General features: G+C 45.5%; 1 protein-coding gene across 13 annotated transcripts in view; it reads left to right on the forward strand.

Moving 5' to 3' along the window:
* Window positions 1-22,950, forward strand: part of CRACR2B (calcium release activated channel regulator 2B) — a 48,220-nt gene that overhangs the window by 12,404 nt on the left and 12,866 nt on the right. For 10 of the 13 annotated variants that reach the window (XR_012586811.1, XR_012586808.1, XR_012586810.1 and 7 more), the window contains 9 exons: window positions 7,353-7,608; window positions 9,114-9,225; window positions 11,910-12,081; window positions 14,309-14,455; window positions 14,741-14,831; window positions 14,962-15,054; window positions 17,971-18,158; window positions 19,629-19,700; window positions 20,146-20,200. Coding sequence is in view for 9 of the 13 variants with exons in the window: in XM_074585606.1 (XP_074441707.1) it covers window positions 7,396-7,608; window positions 9,114-9,225; window positions 11,910-12,081; window positions 14,309-14,455; window positions 14,741-14,831; window positions 14,962-15,054; window positions 17,971-18,158; window positions 19,629-19,700; window positions 20,146-20,200 (1,143 nt within the window). In the remaining 4 variants the exon portion in view is untranslated. Of the gene's footprint in view, window positions 1-7,352; window positions 7,609-9,113; window positions 9,226-11,909; window positions 12,082-14,308; window positions 14,456-14,740; window positions 14,832-14,961; window positions 15,055-17,970; window positions 18,159-19,628; window positions 19,701-20,142; window positions 20,201-22,950 lie in introns of all 13 variants that reach the window. The other 3 variants (XM_074585603.1, XM_074585604.1, XM_074585605.1) reach the window with 1 other exon arrangement.

Genomic DNA, 22,950 nt, shown 5'->3' on the forward strand with positions numbered 1-22,950 from the left:
CTTACTGTTGGCTAACCATGTCCTTTGTGGATGTGCTGCGTGATCTCCAGCCTATGAAAATACAATGAATTCTTCTTCTTGAAGCCAAAGGGTATGTTTTTTTCATTCCTCAGCCACTGTGGTATATAATCCTTATGTTGTATTGTATGGAATGTTGCAATGTTTCTGTCCTGTCTTTTTAAAAAAAAAGGTTTCGGGAAACCTGTAAGCCTTTATAAAAAGTGAAAGAATTTGTAAAAATTAGTTGTTTTTAAACTAGCTGTCGGTATTTGTCATGTCTTATTGCAGGCACGCTCTTTATTTTCTGAAAAATCAGCTGCGTGCTAGCTATATTGTCAGATCCAAGACCCATTAGCTGTTTATGGAAAAAATGTGGCTTGGATTTTGGTTTTAATTGCTGAGAATTAACTCTTGGCCCAAATATTGTTAGAGGAAAAACTGATGCTTTCTCTCTCCGCTCCCCAAGCAAAACAACCCAACAAAGCCAAAATCCCGATTAGTAGGAGCAGTTCCAGTGCAAACATGCGCCCTCAGTGTTTGTAGTGCCAACACCGTGACGCTGTGCCAGTGTGCGAGAGCTGTGAAGTGTCACTGGCTTGCGATGGGTATAGCTGGGAAGCAGCGTGCAGGTGTGATGATTTGTGGCAATTTCTGGGGGAAAGAATATTGTTTTGGTGTCTTGCGGGTACCTGTCTGTGTTTCTCCAGGGGAAATGTTTTTAGCAAAGATCAAGAAGTTGGTGTGGTAAGTGATAAAGAAGCGTTCTTCTTTGATGAACTTCAGTGAGGGAAACGATGAATTGCAGCAGGGCACCTTTTTTATGACGTTATTCAGAATGATGGAGCCCCTTGCAGCTGTCTGTGTTTCTGGGATATACCTCTGTGGTGTACTGGCATATCCCATGATGAAGTCATCCATCGATATTGCAGCATGAGTTAGCTCAGGGCTATCAAGCTGGGCTAATCTCCTGCTGAGTAAACAACACAAAGGTTCCTGGATTTGTTCCTGTTTCCTTAAAGGGATACAATCAAGTGCAGGCAATTAAAAGAGAGGGTGAGTGAAGTGTAGCTCTAGATATTACACCTGATTTCAGGCTCTCTGCCCAGGGTGTGTGTGGGTTTTCTTATTTTTTTTTAAAGAAAAAAAACCCTTGCAAAACAATTGATGTTTTTATAATTTTTCAGTGTATTTCTTTTCCTGACGTTCCCTTTGGGAAGGGAGAGCCCAACAACCACCCAAACAATTTCCAAACAATGGAAACAAATTTCCTAGAGAAGGGAAAGAGCAAAATTAATTTTGAACAAAGTACACTGAGAAATAACTTTCCCTCTTTCTGCTTTTTTCTCAGCCTTTTCAGGCACTGTGGCAGAGCCTTTTAAAACAAATTTCCATCAAATGGGTGCCCATTTCCTTTGAGCAGATGTGTAGATGTGACTGTGTCCTGCAAGGAGCACTTTTTTATAGTAATCATTGGCTTTCAAAATATTGGGAGAGAAAGGAAGGTAGAACAAACAGAGCAAGTGGCATATGTTTGATATAAAATGGTATAACAACCCGGGAAGCTTTTATTGCCCTCTTCTTTTAAAACATACCTGTTACTCAGCTGCTCCTGAGTAATGCTCCCATTCCATGAGCAACCAACAAATACTTTGTACTGACACATTTTGGCATGCTTCTCCTGTGTGTTTGTAATTTTCTGAAGCAGCAGGCTTCTGCTGCAGGGACGCCTTACCCCAGCCCTTCATCTTCTCTTTGTGCAATGTCTTCTCGTGCATGGGATCAAACCTGTCTCATCCAGCATATGCGTCAAGAGCATGATCAATGCACACTAAACACCTGGTGAATTCCTTCCTTTAAAGTTGTAAGACTTTTTCTGCACCGGGAGTAGAAAGGAAAGGGTGTGTGTTCTTCTGATCTGTTTAAATAAATGGTTTAAATATTTAGCTTTAGTATGGGGGTGTTTTTGTTGTTTCTAATAATATTGTCTTAGGCAGAGATACAGGAGGATGTCTTTTTGGGAAACTTCCCAACAAGTATCTAAGCACTTCAGTTTGTGGTACATCTTGAACACCTACTATGTACCTATAGCGACTCTTCTTCAATATGCCCTTCTACCACCATGTCATCAAAAATGTAGTGGTACGGGAAAGCAAAAACCTACCTTCCCTTATAGCTCTACAAGACCTAAACAGCGGACTTGCTCTGTAATCCTGGGTAAGCCACTTAAGCCAGTTATGCTTAGCTTTTCCTCCTTCTTTAACTGTTGATTCATTGTCTTGCATTGGGGCAGGACTGCTAGGAATGCTGTGTATTCAGTGCCTGTACAATGCCCTGCAGCGACGGGGGTCATCTGAGGACCAGCTGTGGAAAATTTGGCTGTGCTCCCCACTTTCCTCCTTGTCATTGGGCTGTGGAAAAAAAAAAAAAAAACACAACAAAAAACCCCCAAAGTTGTCACATGCACACAGTGGTCACGGTCACATAGATAAGGACTTGGCTGTTGATTGCATTTTAGCCATGACTTTTCTTTACCTTTTTAACGCTGGTTATGCTACAAGAAGAAGCTTTTGGAGACAGTGATTGGAAACCATGACGCTGCAATGCTACCTTGAAAGTAGTATCTCCCCTTTCCAGGAAGAGCACCTTGGGTCTGTTCTATTTGTTGAAATTTGCAGTTTCTCCAAGTTCTGTGTTCAAGTTTTTCATTTTTCAGCTTTGAGTCTTTGAAACTATTTTGATTCTTGAGTTTCACATGTAATTATCAGTCTCCAGGAACTGAGTCTTAAAATAAAGTGCCAGCTGTCACAAGCATCAGAATCAAATTGGAGGAGCTGACAATCTATAAGCATAGGCAGGTGATGTGACTTACCCAGGGCCATATGGCAAGCTGAGTCAGGATTAAAATTCAGGTCTTGTGATTTCCCCAAAGAATGCCATGCCCATGGGATCCAGCTGACTTCCTGGCACACCTTTGCACAGGACAAACTACAGTCTATGCCTCAGGTAGTTAAAATATGCACTTAACGACTATAGACCTGGTGTTAGCCGTCTTTACTGGCAGTCAAATTTCCCATTCTGTGCTGTGTCTGAGAAGATCTGTGTTTGCTTTCTGGGCTCTGGAAAAGTTGTCTTGCAGGAGCAGCTGAATTTTAGCTTGCTGGGCCCCAGCACACACCATGGCAGGAGATATGTGGTGTAATCACAGGTCCTGAAGGCTGGCCTTCTCTCAAGCTCTGTATCAGGTTGTTCAGATGTTGGATGCTGCCCAAATGTGGACTGTGCAGTATCAGAGCTGACCTTGAATGCAGGCAGACAAACCCCTGGGCGGGGGGAAGAGGGGGCTGTAGAAGAACATTACACGCTGAGGCTGGCCAGGGCAATTTGAGCCCATTGGTGACCCCGTATCCCTGGCACTTCCATCTTCCTGGTAGATCCTCCATGCTCTGGGAGAGGAATTTTTGGTCTCTGTCACAGTTCCCAGATGTGAAGGTGGCAGAAGCACTTGTTTGAGCTGAAGCTGGGACTCTCTCTCTTGTGGAGTGGCTGCTGGTCAAACCATGTACCCAGAAAACTGGAATAGGCTCGTGAAGTTTTGTCAGCACCCACTGATTGCAGCAGGCACCCTGTTTCTATCAGCATGTTCACGTGAACAGTGAATGTTTTTGTATGTATTCAAAGGGAGGCTGGACAAGTGTCTTGGAAGATGCGGGAGGAACTATGTGGCTCAGGAATTAACCCAGGCTGACAGTGGCTACAGGCTAGCAGATCTTTTCAGAGAAGCCTTCTCTGTGCTGCCCTGCTGTTAGTCTTCCCTCACCAGCCATTCATGGCCGCTGTTGAGAGTAAGATGCTGGGCTAGGTGAACTCTGCTGTTGACGTTTTTATGATGGAGATCAACAGCCCAAGATACAGACATTGTCCTGGCTCCAGGCTAGGTCTGGAAATTAATTCTTAACTGGTGCTGACTCAATAACTACCTTGTCCTGCCAGAAGAGACCTGGAAAAATTAATCCTCTCAGGAAGTTTTGGTAACGACCCCTGGCTTTGTTACTGGAGGTGGCTTGGCTACATCTCACTGGGGAAGCCAGGCTGGTTTGACTTAGGAAAAGCATAAGATGACCATGCCTGTCTTCTCTACTTGTGTTAGGCAAGCATGGCTCTTCCTAAGCTGATCTTTCTGCACCCAAGCCAGCTCTGTTTGCCTCACTTTTGGGTACCAGTCCCCAGTTCTAGTACTCTAATGACCTCAGCTTCTTTCAAAGTTGTTCTTCAGTGATGTTCTGCATCTTGCTGATGAGGCTGCTTCCCCAGTAGTTTGCAGTGCTGATCTGTAACTGAGGAAGGTATGACAGCACTTGTTAGACTGAGATCTGCTTTGTGCCTCATCCACATTTATACCATGCAATGCCCTTACAGATGGGGATGGAGACAAAAAGGCTTCTCAAAGGCCTCTGAGAGAGAAGTCCATCAGATCGGCAGTGTATTTTGTTTATTGGGGCTCTCCCTTATTTGCCACTTTGTGCAGCAAGTGCTACAAGTGCTATCTCACCATTGCCAGAGCCACATCTGGCTTGAAGCCGCTTGAAGCAGCTTGAACGAGAGACTCTGCACTCAAAACATTGAATTAATGGGCTTGGTCTTTTACACGTGAGTGAAATCCTTTCAGACTCTTGTCCATGTCAGGCTCCCAACTCTTCTAATTAAGAGGCTTTTAGCTCAGCCAATGTTTGAGAGCTACAGTACAGCTGGGCTTTTGATAAATGAGGAGATGCTAGAGGTAGGGATGTAATGGGTCCAATTTCAGCTTGGCAAATGTGTCTTCAAGAGAGAACAGAACATCCTCATACAACCTTTTGTTTGCTGCAGCAGAGCTGAGGAGACGTCGTCTGCGTGGGCTGCTCTGGGTTTTGAAATAGAAACGACAAAGCTGCTAACAAGAAAGTAAGATCTTCTGGGGATCTCAGTGTTTCTTAGGCAGCTAGACGGATGTTTTAGAAAACGTTTTGCTTATTTGCACTCTTTCTTCTTGTGGCTGTTTTCTGCAATCCTGTTGTGGCTTTTGCTTTGAACTCCCATTTCGTTTCCCCCATGCTGCCGCCTGCACTCACCATCTAGTTCAGGGTGCTGCTTGTGCTGAGACTGTGTCTTCACGGAAGGAAAGGATCTGGCAAAAAGCTTCAGCAAGGTGGCCTGTAGCAGCCAATAATTATCATTCATCAGTTGGGCTATATGATTCCTTACTGTAATCACCTGTAAAATCTACGCAGCATATTTGCATCTTTTTTTTTTTTTTTTTCCTTTCAAGGCCATCTTTGCAACTTTTACTTGAATGTGAAAAGTAAGCTGGGGTTCTTTCCAACTTCTTTACTACTAACTCATACAGACTTGCCATCAGAAGCAAGCTGACTGTCCAGCTAATGGAGAGAATCAAGCTTTAGTCTCCAAATTTTGCTGTGTTGGCTCCATAACACAAAAAAAAGCTTGGTAGGAGGATTTGTTTGAAAAAGAGCAAGAAAGAAAGACACCCCCGTGCCTTCTCACTTTTCATGCTTTCTTCCCTCCTTTCCTCTGCAGTATGCGCCAAAGTTTGTGTCCACCTCTGTGTCTAGTGCTTGACAGGAGTATCTACTTGACTAGAAACATATATAATAGGTAGTGTTATTTATAGGTAGTTTTCTGCAGAGTTTCAAATAAGTATCTTCTCAGGTGCCGCTAGACGGAGGTGCCCTGAAAAAACACTGATTTGAAAGGGGGAGTGAAGCGTTCTGCTTGTTCTTTGAAGCAGAACCACCCTCTGGCTCACGAACCAGCAGTAATAAACAGAGTCAAATAGCGTGGTGCGTAATTGCCTTCTCCTTTTGTGTCAGCTTCATATAGTTCTCGCATGTGACACTCTTACGGGCCATCATGCTCTTTATCCTCCCATTGTACTAAGAGTGCAAACAGAATTAACTTGTTTGTTATCACGGCATCTGTACGTGGCTTTGAATTTCTTGGAGATTAAAAAAAAAAGAAAAAAAAAAAAACAAACCAACCTTCAAGCGTTCTTTGTCTAGTACTGTTTAAATCTGCTCTCAGCCTGCTTGCACAGCTCACTGCTGCCCTGCAATGCAGAACGCAGATCTGCAGAAGGAGAAGTCTAAAGCAATCAGTGCAACAAGGCTTAAAAAATGCAGTGATGTTGCTGAAGAAAAGCTGTCTGGAAGGCGTTACACAGCATCAGTAAGTCGGGAGGTGGGTTGGGGTAGGGATGTGTTGTATGCATCTTTACAATCACAGAGCTGTGCTTAAGGGGGTGCTCTCATTCCTAGCCTTTTTGGTTTAGGTATTTGTAAGTAATGGGAATTATTTTCTTTGGCCTCTGAAATGTCTCCATAGTCGTGTAGTTTCCTTCCTATAAAGGTGAACATTTCAGATTAAAATTCTGTTTGGCAGCTTACGAGCTCTCATAACAGAGGCTGGAAGGCAAAGGGGACAGGAGTTCCCAGCTAATTAAATTTTTCCCAGTGTAGGAATTGTCTGACCTTTATTTGTGCTGTAATACCATGAAAGGAGATGGAGTTACTATTTGGGAAGTGTTAACAAGAAAATGTCGGAGGTGGAAGGCCAGCTAGGGGACCTGGGCAGGAGAGGGCTGGGAGAGACATTCCTTCTTCTCTTTCCTCTGTCAGTTGCACAGATCTTCTTCCTCTCTGCCTTTGTCCAGCTCTGGATGTTCTTGCAGTTGTGGTGCAAGTTTGGTGTTCAAAGGTGCAGAAAAGCAACAGGAGGAGGAAAAGCACAAGTTATGACCAGAGGAACCAAGTCTAGAGAGAAGCATTGTGCTCAGGGTATCCAGGGAGCTGTGCGAGAGCTGGGAGGTGGCCCTGCTCACGGTGTTCGAACCCCCGTCTCGGGTCACAAGACTGTCACCGTGCTCCCATGTGGATTTACCTGTGTACTTTAGTATTCCCTTCCCATCCTCTAATTTCCCCTGAAACCTTCCCTTGGCACCTGGGTTTCAACAGCAGAGACCTCTGACTGGCCTGTAGGTCTGAACCTGAGGAGGAGAGATGGCAAAAGAGCATCCTTGCTCACTGTAGGGTCTGGACCCCCTCACAGTGTGGAGGGTTACAGCTGTGTGGTAGGTTTGGTTATGCCCATGTTGTGCACAGTGTGTACCTATGTATGGTGTGTACCTCTCACGCAAATTCTCTGCACACTGTCTGTCTTCCCCCCCCACCTTCCCTCAGTAACAGATATGGGGGCTGGGTATTCTTCTTTCAAATCAAAAAGGCATATAACTAGATGATGCGTGGGATGGAAGTGGAGGGTCGTGTTTGACTGGGATTTCTCTGTTTCCTGCACTGCAGTTCTTCTATTTGCTCCTGACCTGGGCAAAAAGACTTTGAGAAGATGGAGAACCAGAGGGGAGCGCTCCTGGGATACGTCCGCTGGGAAGGAGAAGAGGAAGGGGATGAGGAGGATGGGGTGGCTGCTGGTGCCTCTCCCTCCAACCAAATGAGCGAATTGGAAGATGTGCAGGTGGAGATGCTCGAGAAGGCAAGGGAGCTCTTCCAGCTGTGTGACAAGGACGAGAAGGGTTTTATCACCAAGGTGGACATGCAGGTGAGGGAAAAAATCCTTCCCCTTTCCTGGGAGGAGCTGTAAAGTCATGAGTGGCAGAAGAGGGGAGAATGTGACAAGTCTTTCTTTTTGGCAAGCGTGGGTGTGCATGTGGACTCTGTCACATTCAGATTTCTGGTAGGCAAATTCTGCCACAGCCAGCTGCTAGGAACCAAAAATCCCAGAAGCACCTTGGACCTCCAGGGAATTCTTGGAATAAGTAGGACTGCAATTCCAAATTTTTAAGGAATGCATAAAATAAAAAAATTCGCAAGAGTTCCTACAAACATTAAGCATGCAGTGGATGGGTAATCTGGGGAGAAAAAAATCTTTGGTTTAATTAAAAAAAAAACAAAACAAAACAACTACCACCACCCCAAAACACAGTCAACAGTGAAAAAAAAATTCACCAGCTTCTTAACAAAAAAAGATGTATAACTGTTTTGTCTCAATCATAGCTAAAGCCTGATCTCAAAAACTCACTGTAGGCCTGAACTTCAACTTTGCTCTAGTATAATGCATTTTGCTGCTTTCTGTTAGAAACAGTATTTATTAACAGAATCTCTGTAGTTCTTTGTGAGTTTTGTTTTAATGATTTATCAGGAAGGTTACATGCAGATTTGTTTTCTTCTGTCTCATCTCTTCTTCCATCTGTAATTAACACTTGGCAGGTCTATGCTGGTTTAATTATTGACTCACTTTGTTTTGGGTTGTGTGATGCCTAATTTTGTATGGTTACATTAATAAATATTTATTAAGCTTTTATCTAAACCTGCACGTTTAACAGGCAATAGTGAGGTTTTAGTCCACACCACTTGTTATTTGGAAGCTTCTTTGGGTGCCCTTCATGCTAGGTGCTCTACACACGTATTATGAAGGGAAGTCTCTCTGCTCCTTGCCTGTGCTGTGGGAATAGTGATACTGTCCCAAGAGGTGGAAGATGACAGAAGAAAGTTAACTCTCTGTTATGGACTGAATGTTTTGTTTATGATCTGCGAGATTTCCTGCAAGAGCTGTGAACTGAATCCAGACACCCACAAGTCTGTCCTCTCTCTCTGGTCGAAGAGGTGGAGCTGGTACCTGATGGGCCCATAGAGAGCTCTCCTGGGAGCAGCAGTGGTCACAGGAAGCTGTCAGTGCCCTGGGGGCAGCCACCTTTGGGCAGGGCTTGGGCAGGGGTGGAGAGAGGCAGGCAGTGAACTAGAGGCAATGGTTCTGAAGTCAGGGAGGAAGAGGGTTGAGCTCCCTCCAAACAAAATAACCTGAAGCTCCTTCTCTGCAGTCCTGGTTGAATCATCCAGTAGTGGAAAGCATTGCCGTATCAGTGGGCCCAAACAGGTATTTGTGTCATTGCTCATCTGTACTTGCAGACGGTCGCTTACTCACCAGGATGCAGTGCTGAAAGGGCACATCACTGTGGGCCAAAGCTGAGGACAGCAGGGACAGGAGCTAGTCACAGGGAAGACTTGAGTCATCTCTTAATTTTGTTCATTCTTTTGTCTCTGCAGCGGCTTCAGAGTGAGCTCCCCCTAACCCTTGAACAGCTGGAGGCTGTTTTTGACAGCCTGGAACAGAACAATAATGGATATCTGACACCCGTGGAGTTCAGCATGGGACTAGGTAAGGACTGCACAGAGGCAGAGGAATGAAAAAGCCCATCTGTGGCACGATGTTTTACATTGGTAAGACAGAAAGTGCAGTGCTTCTGCTGAAGCTGTACCAGCAATGCCTCATGCTTATGTGAATAACATTGGAGAAGGTGTGTGTGCAATGGTGCTGTCCCCCTTCCTGAGCCTTTGCGTTGCCACCTTCTACAACTGTTACCTGCCTACCTGGTAGAGCCAGCTTCTGAACATCTCCTACTGGAGATGGTACATACTGCAGTCTGTATCTAGCCATGTGATCCACAGTTGTCCATCTGGATAAGGACCTTCATTAGGTGAGGGGACAGAAATATGCCTCTCAGCAACTGTCTCCAGTTGCCTTTGCCAGAAATGAGTCATCTCTGGAGTGTGGGCTTTTCTGCCCAGTGCTGGATCGGAAGAAACCTTAAAAGATCATCTAGTTCCAACCCCACTGCCCTGGGCAGGGACACCTCCCACTAGACCAGGTTGCTCAAAGCCCCATCCAGCCTGGCCTTGAACACTTCCAAGGATGGGGCAGCCACAGCTTCTCTGGGCAACCTGTTCCAGTGCCTCACCACCCTTACAGTAAAGAATTTCTTCCTAATACCTCATCTAAATCTGCCCTCTTTCAGCTTAAAACTGTTACACCTTTTCCTATCGCTACACTCCCTGATAAAGAGTCCCTCCCCATCTTTCCTGTAGGCCCCCTTTAAGTACTGAAAGCCTGCTATAAGGTCTCCCCGGAGGCTTCTCTTCTCCAGGCTGAACAACCCCAACTCTCTCAGCCTGTCTTCATAGGAGAAGTGCTCCAGCCCTCTGGTCATCTTTGTGGCCCTCCTCTGGACCTGCTCCAGCAGGTCCATGTCCTTCTTATGTTGGGGGCCCCAGAGCTGGATGCAGTACTCCAGGTGGGATCTCACCAGAGCAGAGTAGAGAGCAGAGTAGACGGTGAATGGGTGCCATTTGGCCACCTTGACATAGACGGCGCCCTCTGTGTTATGACTTGGTTATTCCCAAATCTTATTGAGGCATTTGTCCCAGCCATAGCCATAGATGGACATCATGAGGGTACCTGCTTCAGTGCCATTGCTGGCAGAGGTAGGCAAGATTTCTCTTCGTGTTAGCCACCAGTTGTCAAGGACCACCCTCTGTTGGTAGCCTGGCTCTGTGGCACTTGTTCCAGCAAAACACTTCATTTCTGTGTTTCTTTTCTTTATGGTTGTTCTTTGTGTCTGGCTTTATTGAAATCCTTTTCAGACTTTGCCCCTAACTGAAGAGTTTAGTCTGGCATATTGCCGTCTTCCTTCTGGAGTGTGCAGGGGGGAAATCAAGGGAAGCAGTTCAAGCTGCAATCAACTCTGCTTCTTGAGAGGGCTCCTCGCATGGCGTCTGAGAGGTTACAGGGTGCATCTGCACAACTGACAAAAGAGCATACTTTAAAATGTTCAATTTCAAGCAATCTGAGGTCCTTCTACAGTGTCAAAACAATCTTCAGCTAATTCTCTAGCTCAATTTTCCCAGCTATAAAAGAGAGATAATGAGAGATAATGACTCTTTCTTTAAAGCAGACACCCAAAGTGCCTAATCTAAGACCATCTTCTTAATTAACTGCCTGATCCTCAGGTTTTAAGCTGAATAGGACCTGTATCTCCACACTGCAAGTTTTTTTACTGCAAGTTCTTTTACAGCACATCTTAAGAGTGGCAGAGAAGTGTCTAGGTTCTGGACATACGGAGCTAAGAAGCGGTCAAGTGAAGTGACTCTAGGTACACAAATAGTAGATATTTTTCCCCTTAAAGCAGCTTAATATTCTCATCCATGCTCTGAACATCCTTGGCTCCTGGCCCTGTAGCTGGGATGTCATTTCTGCCTTTTGAACCAAGCAGATGTGTTTTGGAAAGGATGAGTAGCCGCTAATGGAGGTCTGACCTCTGTATACAGGATGGAGGCCTGAGTTATGGATAGGATTGCTTGATTTGTTTCTTTGAGAAGAATTTGTTCCCAGCACCAGTATTTGTCACATGCCTTGCATAGCATGAAGTTCTCATGGTGTTATTGTCTCAGCATGAAACAGGATCCAGATAGCTGGAAGCCATCTGTACGTGGGATGGGGCAGGAGGGGTTGTTTGGAAGGTAAGTTTGTTTTGTTCAGAGATTCTACACAATCCTAGCAAGAGGCGGTCCTTGTCCCATAGCACTTAAATCAGAACAGACATAGCACATGAGAAAGGAAGAGTATTGATCTCCTCACTTTTTTTTAAGCTGTGTGACTGAGGCATGGTGTTATTCAGTGCCGGGCTTGCAGTCCCGGAGGGAGCTTGTGGGATCATCGGCAACTGAACCCACAGTGCTGCTCTATGGGAGTGAAGTGACCTAAAGCCGCATGCTTCGCATGTTGAGAATCCAAGGCCGTGGGTGGTAGGTCATCTTCACACAGATGTGAGCAGAGCCCTAACAGCCAGGGCTGGGAGCCAGTTTCAGTCCCAGCATTGCAGACTGGATGCTGACATCACTCAGGACATCAGAACGGAGGCTCTTTACTGACCAGGAGCTGTATTCCACACCAGCAGCGTGCAGGCAGCTTCTCATGGAGCTCTGTTGGGCTGCCATTTAAATAGCAGCTTATTAAATGACATCCAATTTTACTTTACTCTCCTTCTTCCTCTCTCCTTACACCAGGAAAGTTAATAGGGATTGAATTGTGTCAAGGGGCTGGGAGAATGGATCACTCCAGACACGAGGAAACCTTTGAGTCAGGCTGGTCAGATGACTTGGACCCAGCAGATGATGATGAAGAGAAACGATTCTGTTCTATGATGGAGCAGCTCGGAGCAGCCCACATGTTTGACGAGTAAGTAGGGGAGTCGCATGGCATTACTTCTACCCTGTTTTGATATTGCGATACCAAAACTTTAAAGTACCAGCAAAGACCAAAGAGGTGAACTGTGCCGCTTGCTCTCTGAAGAACTGCTTGGACTTTCTCTACTGCTGTCTTGGATTTTCAGATGCTTGGTAACAAATGCAGTGAAGTCTGAGTGTTCTCATCAGTTTACAATTACTTTTAGTGCAGTGCTTTTCACAAAGAGTTTCCCAAACTAAAGTTCATATTACAGCTGTAAAATGTAGCAGTTGGTGGAAGCCCATCTGCGTGCAGCAAATGAAAAGAGGCATGTGAGGGTTAGACAAGGTAAGGAGGATGAGTGTGCTCTCTGTTCCAAAATGGTGTTTGAGTGTTCACACATGTTGAGGAAATCTTAGTCCTAAGAATCTCTGTGAAAGATGTGTGCTCAAGGGGCTGTTTGGGACTGGGCTGATCTTGAAGAGTGTGAAAGGCTAACCTGGGCAAGGGATGCTCACCGGAACCTTGAAATTTGATATTAATGCCCTTGCATGTGGCCCCAGTAGAGTTTGTTGTCCCTAGTGTCATCCAGTCGTTTTTTTAGAGCCTTCCCAAGTGAAGCATTATGCGTAGAAGATGTGGTTCTTACTGATGCACATCTGCTGGGGCTGGGGTGCCCAACAGCATCTGTGGCAACCCTTTTTTTCAGGCATCGTAGTCCAACAGTGTTGCCAGTTTGCAGGGAGCAGTCCGGGTAGCGGCAGGAGACAAACAGCATTGGAGACAGAAGCTGAGAATGAAGGAGTTTGCTGCTTTCAGAGCTGCATCTGTTGTGAAACAGATTTTTTTGTTGTTGTTGCTCTTGTTTGCACTGTTATGTGGAACACCTGCATGGTTGGTTGGTTTTTGTTTTTTTTTTTTAATGCTAAACAATTTCCCTTGTCCTGAAAAATTCTGGAAAGCTGTTATGCCCCAAATACTGGAATGACACTGTGAAAGTGTCATTTTCTAGACATTTTCTAGAACATATTACTGTTCTAGAAAAATAGCCTCTGGTGTTTATAATTCTTCTGTGAGAAGCATCAAGTCTTAAAGTGGAATTATCCTATGTTTTATTTTGAACGCTTACTTGCAGTTTTATGCAATGAGTTCAGTAGCTACTTCATGTCGTGCCTTTGTGCCAAGCCAGCTGTTGTAAAGTAGTAATATAAACCAGAAGCTAATTGGGATTGGAGCAGGAATCTGAACTATCTATCTTCACTGGTTTTGCTAGAAAGAAATGGCTTTTTTATTAATGGGAATTAGTATGTTCTGTTATCTTAAAACACTGATTTTGATGAAGTGCTAGTAACTTTTTCAACTTGGGACAGAACAAGGAGGCTATGATGCAATGGTGGCAGGGGAATCAAGAGCTTTTTGGTTGTTCTTTTAGTTTGTTTTCTCACAAAAAATATTAAGGGAGACAAATACATAGATAAAGAAAAATGCCTACTTTGATAATGTCTATAGGTTTAATTATTCTGTACGTTTCAAAGTAGTTCCTCCAAAGCATTTAATGGATTTAAAACATGAAGTGATGTCTGGAAGCTTATAAGACTGTTTTGGGAAGAGTCAGTTTGTAAGTGCTGTGTTCAAGTTACAATGAATTAAATGCCAAAACAGTGTAATCAATATTGAAGGTTCAGAAAAATAAGACTTTCCAGGGCTTCCTCCGTTATTATCCTGATGTGACACCTGGGCAAACTTGCTTCTTTTTTTTGTGCCTCAGTTTCCAAACCTGTAAAATAAATAAATAACAGGGATGGTGGCATCCACCAGTACAGTTCTGGTGTGAGAGCAACACCCGTGAGATGTATGCTAAAATCCCTGGGCTGTAACAGTTTGCTGCTTGACCATAGCTCACAGCAAATTTGCTGAATGTTCATTTCTTCGAGGCTTGGGTTAGACAACAAATCTATTATTGCTGAATACTTGAAAAATAATCATTCCAGGTTTGCCTCCTAGAATTTCCTTTGCCTCTTTCAGATGACTTCCTTTATTTTAACCTTGCATTAGATCTCACTGCACATGCATGCTCCGTCACTGTCCAACTCCCCTCTTTCCTATGATGATGTAATGGAGGTCATCACAGGAGAAGGGCAGTTTGTCTGTCCCGAGTGCATGTTGGAGTTGGAATAACATTCCATAAGATGACACAGAAACTCATTTGCTTTCCTTCTCTCTTGTATGCTTGCTCCAGTCCACGTGAGATTCGGGAACTCTGGGCTCGGCTACGAAAGGAGCGTCCAGAGCTCTTATCCAATTTTGAAGAGTTTCTGTTGCATGTTTCGTCATACATAAGGGAGGTGAATCATGAGAAGGAGTCTATGGAACAGGCATTGAAACGGTAAGGACAACACCATGGTTGTTTGCTGGATGCTGCCTCAAATGCGAGGAGAGACTGGGTTACAGGATGCAGAGATTTTTCTTGCTGTGATAAAATTACTCTTTATCTTGACCGGATCCCCATGGGTTTGTTTTGCGTTAGTGCCTGTGCATAACATTTGGTCTGGTTAAAATCCCACACAATGCCACATAACTGTTAATGAGAATCTGTTTCCACCCTCCTCTCCTGTTTTCTTTCTGTATTCTCCTCCTCCCTCCTGACCTGCGTGCACCTTGCCTTTTGTAGGAAGGAGACGGACCATGACCGAGAAGTCAGGTGCCTTTATGAAGAAATGGAGCAACAGATCAAAGCAGAAAGGGAGAGACTGATCTGCCAGGTACTTCATCTCTCTTGGCTGAAGCCAGACTTTCTCTGGTCTGAAGTAGAGGTGGTGGCTCATCTGGCCAAGGAACAGCTCTTACTGTGCTGAGTGTTGTATGCACAGGTGTGTATCTTTACCTCTGCAGGAAGCACTGAGACATGACAGGAGTAATCTGCTCCAGAAGGAACTGCGCAGCAAAGAGCAGGAGCTGGAGAAAATCCTCTACCGCCAGAATAAGGTAACAGGACCCAAATCCTTCTTAAAGAAGCATGTCCCCTTCTATTGTCTTTCTGATCAGACCTTTTCTGACTGAGAATCATTTTTATCTGCTGAGGGTTGGTACTAGCTAGTCTACTAGTCTAGTTCTCTCCTGTCTCTGAAGGTGTTGAAGTGGTTTTTCAAGTGATTGGTTTGTCTTCAACTGTAATGTCTTCCTGTGAATGTTTTGTCCACACGTTTTCTTATCTGTTTTGTTTTCTTTTGGCACAATCTTCCTATCAGTTGTACAATAACTATTTGGCAAGGAAGACAGAGTAAAAATTTGGAAGTTACCAGTCTGGAGCCTTTCCTGGTGTGAAAGCAAGCTGTGTATGGACATACAAGAGCCGAATTTCTCTAGTTCGTGTTTTCTGGTTGCTCCAGAATAACCCAGAGTGAACAGTTCTGTGACGCTTAAGGGCTGTACGTACTCTATATGCGCATTTCAGCACCTAATGACGTACTGATTAATCAATCACAGAAAAGATCAAAGGAGCGTGCCGGCCCTGGCATGGACATTTGAATGGGATGGTCCATTCTGGATATCTTTTTCCTTTTTGTCTGGAGAACTGAAACATGACACCCGCCCAGAAACAAGCACAGGAAGTACCTGTAAGATGCCGGCGACCAGGGGTATGCAAGTTGGATACCTATCTGCGATGTGAATGAAACAGCACTTCTCTGAAATCATCAACTCGTTGTGCAGCAGCTGCAAAATCCAGCAAAACTTAGGTGCGATCAGGAAGGATATTGAGAATAAGATAGGGGACATCATTTTCCTGCTGCCCACACCCTTGATGTGCCTCAATGGGTGTGTGCAGTTCTAGTCTCCTCTAACTCCACTATGTCCTTCTTAAGTATGAAGGTAACGGAGCATCTGCCTTAGGAAGAGAAACTAGGACAGCCTAGACTTGATTTTGGAGAGGAGGAGACTGAGAGAGGAAGATAGAAGTGAGCTTTATGGACTCAGGAAGGTGGTGGATAATATCCATGTAGAATCGTTATCCTCTAAATCCTGCAACAGCAGAGGTGAGGGACACTCAGTGAGACCAGTATGAATTCGATTTAGAAGAACCTACTCCTTTACACAGAGATTAGTGAACTTTTGGATTTTTTGCTGCAGGAGGCAGGCTGTATCAGCAGTTCAAAAATGGATTGGACAAACAAATGGACAACAGGCTCGTAAATGTTTATTAAAAGGAGGAATAGCCAGGTATGTGGCCTCTAACATCCCTAGTCCAGGGACTATAGATGCTCATACTCCAGGGGGTGTATGTGGGGAATGGACCATAGTTAGGGGTCTAGGCATGCTCTTCCCAGGTAGCATCCCCTCTTGCTATGGGGTCAAGGCAGAGTACTGGGCTATATGGACACTTATTCTTACTCGAATGGTCATTTCTGATGCTCGTTGCTTAGTACAAGCCTGAGAGTTATGTGGTTAATCAGGTCCCCCTTGTGGTGTAAGACCAGTATTGTAATCGTGCTATTCTATGGTGTCGCTTCCAAGTACAGACAACATAAACGGGAGAGTTGTGTGTGAGAGAGATTTCTTAGGGAGGGGCAGGTGCTTTGCTTAAAGCCTGTCCCCTGGCTTATTGAAAGATCCAAAGGCTGTAGGCTGCGGCTGCTGTGTCTTAGTCTCAACTCCACTGCTCAATATATGTGGTCATGCTCAAATTTCCCTTGAGGTCCAAAGGACTGGAAGTCTCCAGACAAAGCTAGGTGTGACTTGCGCTTGTAGCCCCAGCGGGGAGAGATGTGGGGCTTGAGTTTCAAGGAACCAAGGAAAGGTCAGCTCTGTTCACTCCTGCTCACGACTGTTGTATGTGTGTTGCTGGCAGAGAGCAGGGTCACAAGAAAAAAGCACTTTATCTTGTGCCACAGTGTGCTGCTTTACTTTCCCTTTGAGAGGGGGAGAAGGTGGGCTGAGAGAAAAGGTAAGTTGAAGGTATAAATGTAGAGGCTGACACACTGGCCACACTGGTCAGAACTGGTTCCTGGTGTTCTTCTCTGGTTGCAAGCATGGATTGTATAATTTTATTTTGGGGCTGTAAGTTCTCAGATGGGTACCACAATTTCTGCATGGCACCAGCTTCAGCAGAGCGCCCTGTTTAGCTGGTACGGCTGGCTAAATACTGAAGTGTCAGTCTGATTCTTCTTGCGATGCCCTACTTGTCATCTGAGATGGGTGGATTTGACTGCTGTATCTGTCTTGTGACTCTTTCCCAGACTATGCCAGCCACTTGTGAGGAATCACATCACTGGTTGAATATGTGACAGCAGGCTTTAAACTTCCCAAATCAGGTTTATTAGTTGTGCTGGGGTCTTACGCTGCCTAGAGTGCATCTGTGCCCCAGTGGCATTTAAGCAACATCTCTAGCCTTGAGGCCCTGTCTCCAACAGTAGTAAAGGCTACCCAATCACTCGACTTTCCAGGTGTAGCGTGAGATACCCCTAGCACCTTGATACATCTCCCTTTCAGCAGCCATGGGCCCAGGAAGCCCCCAAACTAGAGGATGCATTTCAACAATTGTGTTTAATAAGTCCCAACAGACACACTCCTGCTTCTGCCCAAATTTTTCCAGTCCTCCTTTGACCCTCATTTGCACTCTGATTTTCTACAATGCCAGACAGCAACAAGTTCCTCATGCTGCCTGAAGCGCTTCCTCAGCTATGCCTGACTAATTGCATTGCTTGCTCCCCAGTGCTGGCATGATGAGAAATAATTGCTTCCGATTTTGCCTTCTCTGTGCCACTGGTGGTCCTGTAGACCTAAGTAGTGTTGACCTCCCTTCCGCCTTGTTGTTTACATTTGCTTTTTCAGCCTGTTTTTACAGGCATGATTGTACAAAACCCTTCCTCTCTGTGTCCAACCCCTCCTTCTCTCTCATTGCAGCTGGAACATCAGCTACAGTCTCTGAACTCGGAGCAGTTGGAGACCCGTGTGCAGAATGAAAGGCTACGGCACCTGAATGAAAACCTGCTGGAAGAGCTGGAGAAAAGCAAATGGGAGCTGGAAGCGGTGAAGGGGCAATTACACAAGCTCCAAAAAGAGGCTCAGCTTGAACAAGAGCAGAAGGACAGGTGGGAATGGGCAGGGAAGGGGGTGTCAGGGCAGGCACCCAGGCAGAGAAGGAAGGGTGGGCAAATAGTTAAAAAACACCTCTAATTAGAAGCTGTGGCCTCATCAGAGGATTGCCTGTCTCTTCTTGAGGAAAAGAAGTAACATTCTAGTGGTCTTATGGGCCTAAACAGGGAGTGATACTGCCTGCTCCTGCCTGTGTTTAGTGGGAAATGAATACGCTCATTGATGTTTGTCTAGAAAAGCACTGTAAAAAATACAGACGTTCCTGGGCCTAAAGGAGGCTTCTCCTCTGCGTATTTTCCAGCTCACCATCGCCTCTACAAAATTCCTACAGATCCTCTTCTAATCACTTGTGTTTCTGTTTCTGGGTTTAATCTAATAATACTGAACTAAAACATTGGGATGTTTCAGATCCAGATGGCAGTGAGCATCCTTCCCATCTCTAGCAGCTGAGGAAACTGGGGTGTGAAAGGAGAAAATGGGATGCCTGCTCTCGCATTGAAGGAGAGTGGGAGAGCTGGGGTATAACCCAGCCATCCCAACTTCTGTGGCAGTGCTGCTTCCTCTGAGTCATAGAATCATAGAATGGTTCAGGTTGGAAGGGACCTTAAAGATTACCTAGTTCCAACCCCACTTCCACGGGCAGGGACACCTCCCACTAGACCAGGTTGTAGGTCCATGTGTCATAAAAAGCTATTTAACGTTTACTTTATAAATGAGAAGTATGGCAATCTTATCTGTTGTGTGGGGGCACAGTAAAAAAAAACATTAAATGTAAAGTTTGCTGGAACAATGAACTGTGCTTATATTCAAACGTAAATCTGAAAAATGGAAAGCTGTTCAAAGCTTAGATTAGTGCTCAGATTGACACCTAGTTGGTCTTTAATCCTCTATCATTGCAGAAAATAGGAAAATTACAGTGTTGCTAGACCCCAGGAGTGTGGAAGCTTCTCAAAAAAACACTGAAGGGATCTGAGTTATGCCAGTTTTGTCATTAATTTGTCTAACCTGATTTGTTTTGAAGAATCTTCTCACAATAAAAGCAAAGCAAAACAAGGAAAAAGTTTTAAGACAGAACATTGCTACTATAGGACATACCAGCTTTTGTTTTTGCAGATGTCCTACCATATGCAGTTAATGTGCAAATTTAGTTACCCATAATCAATGAGGTACCAGATTTTGTATACTATAAAACCTTAGTAATAGAATAGAAGTATAGTCAGACACCCTGGCTACAAAATTCAGTACTCTATAGGATACCGAATTGCATCCAGTACCGAACCCAGAGGCAAAAAAAATCCTTCCAATGTCACAGGAAAAGAGTGATATAATTTTTTTGGGGGGGGTGGAACGGGAATCCTCCTAGCATAGGGCAGGCCCTTATCTTTGAGAATACCATGAGTGTCCCTGAGAAAGGGATCTTTGTATCCCGTTAACTTATTTCCCCTTTTAAAATCCCCTACACCCAGGGATGTGTTTAGAGTCTCCAAGAATATGCAGAAAGAGAAACAAAGCCTCCTTCGGCAGCTGGAGCTCCTCAGGTAAGAACAGGGCAGGGGGGAATCCTGACTTCTCATAAGTGTAAGGGGATGAGGTTTCAGCACTGTGCTCTTTTCTCCCACAGAATGCAGAATCCCACAGAATACGCTCCACTGGGAGCATATTCAAGCAGTGCCCAGACATTGCTTGTTTTTCTAGGTCCAGACAGAGTTGTGAGATCTGTCGAGCTCTGGCAGAGCACAGGCTGTGTTATATCACCAAGTAATCCCTCCACTGAAGGAATTTAGTCTTTCCTGCTGACTAAGGGGACCATGTGGAGCCCATTACTTGAGCTGGGATACATGGAAATCCCAACGCGCCTGGCAATAAATAACACCTTTATCTGTGTCCCAAGCTCCCTTTCTGTTCTAGCTTTCAAATGTTGATTTTTGCTCCATTTTTGATGAGTGCTTCATTGTGTCTCTCCTGTGTCTTACTTTGGAGCAGAGAGATGAACAAGAAACTTCGAGATGAGCGAGACGCTTTTGAAGCCAAGAAGCTGGTTAGTCTAAGAAAGAAAATCCCAATTCCCAACCACCCTCCTTTCACCTGCTGCTGTTGCTGTCGCCACTCGGGGGCCTGTCACTTCCACGGGGGACAATGACCTGAGCTCATGAGGCCTGGTGTGGTGCTTAATACAGACTTCGCAGCACCTCTCTGCCCGTGCTGGAGACGAGCTCTGCTGGTTGCAGTTGCCAACTGCCCAGGTTTAACCCAAGGCGTGTTAGCTTGTGACTGTCACACAGCCCCGTGCAGGGCTGCAGTGGGTGGCTGCCTGCTGCACACATGAGGTCTATGTGTTGTGACAGGCACTGGGCACGTGCAAGGAGGGGAGTGAAGCTGGACGCATCCCTGGTGGTGAGGAAGAAGATGGATTCCCAGATGTGCTGCTGGCTGACTGGGGGTGGAGGGGCATGGGAAGGTTTTGGAGTTTCTCTGACCCCTTGAGTTTGTAGCAGATGTTTTCAGATGTTCCTCTGGGGCAGCTCCCCATTCCTGTGAACTCTGCTGGGGTGGAGGTGCAGTAGTGAGCCTTGTGTCAGAGAGCTAGGAGAAAGAACGGGGCCTCTAACATCTGGAGAAGTCCATTCCATGTCTGGCCTTTCCCAGTCTCCCAGATAAGTACGAATATGTGACCTGTTTTTAATTCTTACTATTTTTTTTGTGAAAAAAAGTCTTTGTGTTCCCAAATGTCCTGGCAAGGCTGCTCTGTGCTCTTCTTGGACCCATCCCTGCCACCATGTGTCTTTGCCGGCTCTGCCACCATGCTCCACTTGAAGATCTGGAAGTACCTGTCTTGCCATGAGGACAGGCAGTGGTAGGCTGAGAGACTTCCTGGCTGGTGTGTAAATGGAAGCACAGGGATCATGCCCGGATAGGGGACGAGATGCCCTGCTGGGGAGAGGCTGGATTTTTTTCTCCAAGTGGAGCAGTAGATGCATAAAATAACTTCATTAGCTGTTTTGGATGGAGGTGAGGTGTCTGCCTTTGTGTATGTGTTTCTGGAATCTGAAAGAAGATTTTTTTTTTTTTTCTTCTCCATTTTTAAAGCTGCTAAGTATGTGTGTGTGCACCAGAGCTTCCTCCTCACTCTTGGAGAAGTAATAAACACAGTCACTCTGTAGCAGAGTCCAGTGCAAGTAGGCAAAGAGAATGGTTTGTTCTCCTCTTTTCATGCGTAGTGCTTCATCAGTTTCTGGGTTCCTGTGGGTGGGGCAGGTGGCCCATGGAGACCACAGTTCAGGTATGTACCTCTCTGTGTGCAAAGCTTGTCCGCTTCTACTCTGTTTTCTTCTCCTTTTCCCCCACTAGGACCTGCTTAGGGCTGCTCTGAAAAATGACAGTTGCAGGTGAACCTAAGAAAGAGCCTATCAGAGAGAGTCATAGTACAGAGGAGTCGCTTTCTCCCTTCTCCCTGTGCTGCCAGTAGGGATGGGGCAGCAGAGTGAACTCCTCCTACCACCATTGCTCATCCGGCAAGGCTGTGTCATGCTGGACAGATGACGCCTGTACTGGAGTAAGGTTTTTTCCTTTGTCAGACAGGACATCTTGCTGGCCATTCTTGTTTTAGTGTGCAGGAAAGCAGGGCTCCAGGGGATTGCAGAGATGCTGCTATCATCACACACCTGCAGAAGATCTGCTGTCCAGCCCGTCCCACAGTAAGGGGGAGAGACAATAGCAATACTTCCCTGCAGCAGCAGAAAGGAGATTCCAGCCTTCTGATGGAGATCCCTAGTGCGTGACACTCTCTCTGCCAGAGACTATCAATGCTTTTACAGGCTAAAAAGAAACCCAAGGCTTTAATGCCCTCTGTTAGTGCTGGGAAGGGTTGTGTTATTTCTGTGAAATTAAGGTGTGGTGAACAGTGGTTCTTTCACAGCAAAGACTTTGAAGTGGTTGGAAGGAGGAGTTGGGCTGTACATGGCTGATAGCAACCCAGCTGCTACTCCTTTGCACTTCTCAGTGCCCAGCTTAATACTTTGCTCTTCATAAGAGTTTCTGGCCTTGTCAGGGTAGGCAGACCCTGGCCCACCGGCACTGTGGGGCACTGTTTTGCCCCAGTGGCTATAGGTCACAGATAGCAATGTGTGGCTATTTCTGCCTGTATGCAAACCACTCTTGGGTGCTTTTAAGACCCAGGAGTTGCGGGTTCAGTTTCACACCCATGACCCATCTGGCTATGGAGTTACGCTTGCATGCTGTATGTTGACAGAGCGATTTTCATGTCTGCTCATGGTGAAGAGTGTTTTGGGACTTTGACTACATTGGACACATATTTGTATTTCACTAATAAACCAGAATTTTTCCTATCCCACTGATAAACCAGAATCTTTCCCATCCAAAATGCTTGTACGTGTGCTGCTGTTGTTGTGGAATTCTTGCCATCGTGTGTTGTACAGCTGTGACGTTGCGTCTGTCCCTTTACCATCCCGGTGAAAAGTCAAATGTTACCCAAACCTGGCAGGCCAATAAAGCATGGCAGAGCCAACGGCAAGCGTGCCCCGTTGTTTCTCCTTTCTTACCCAGGTACGTACTCTGCGGGCTGTTTCCTCTCCAGGTAGGGTGGTGCCATAGCAGATTGCCTGGGAGTCCCTTTGCTCCGCAGGTGACTTGAAGGTTGCAACTTGGCTCCAGTGGGCGGTAACGTGATTTCCTTGTTTCTGTGCATCTAGAGAGTGCCCATGAGCAAACCAGCCCAAACCCTGAAAACTTCCTCCTCCTTCCCCACTGGAGAACAACTGGTTGGCTGAA

The sequence above is a fragment of the Larus michahellis genome, chromosome 4, assembly GCF_964199755.1.
Source record: "Larus michahellis chromosome 4, bLarMic1.1, whole genome shotgun sequence".
Lineage (NCBI taxonomy): Eukaryota > Metazoa > Chordata > Aves > Charadriiformes > Laridae > Larus > Larus michahellis.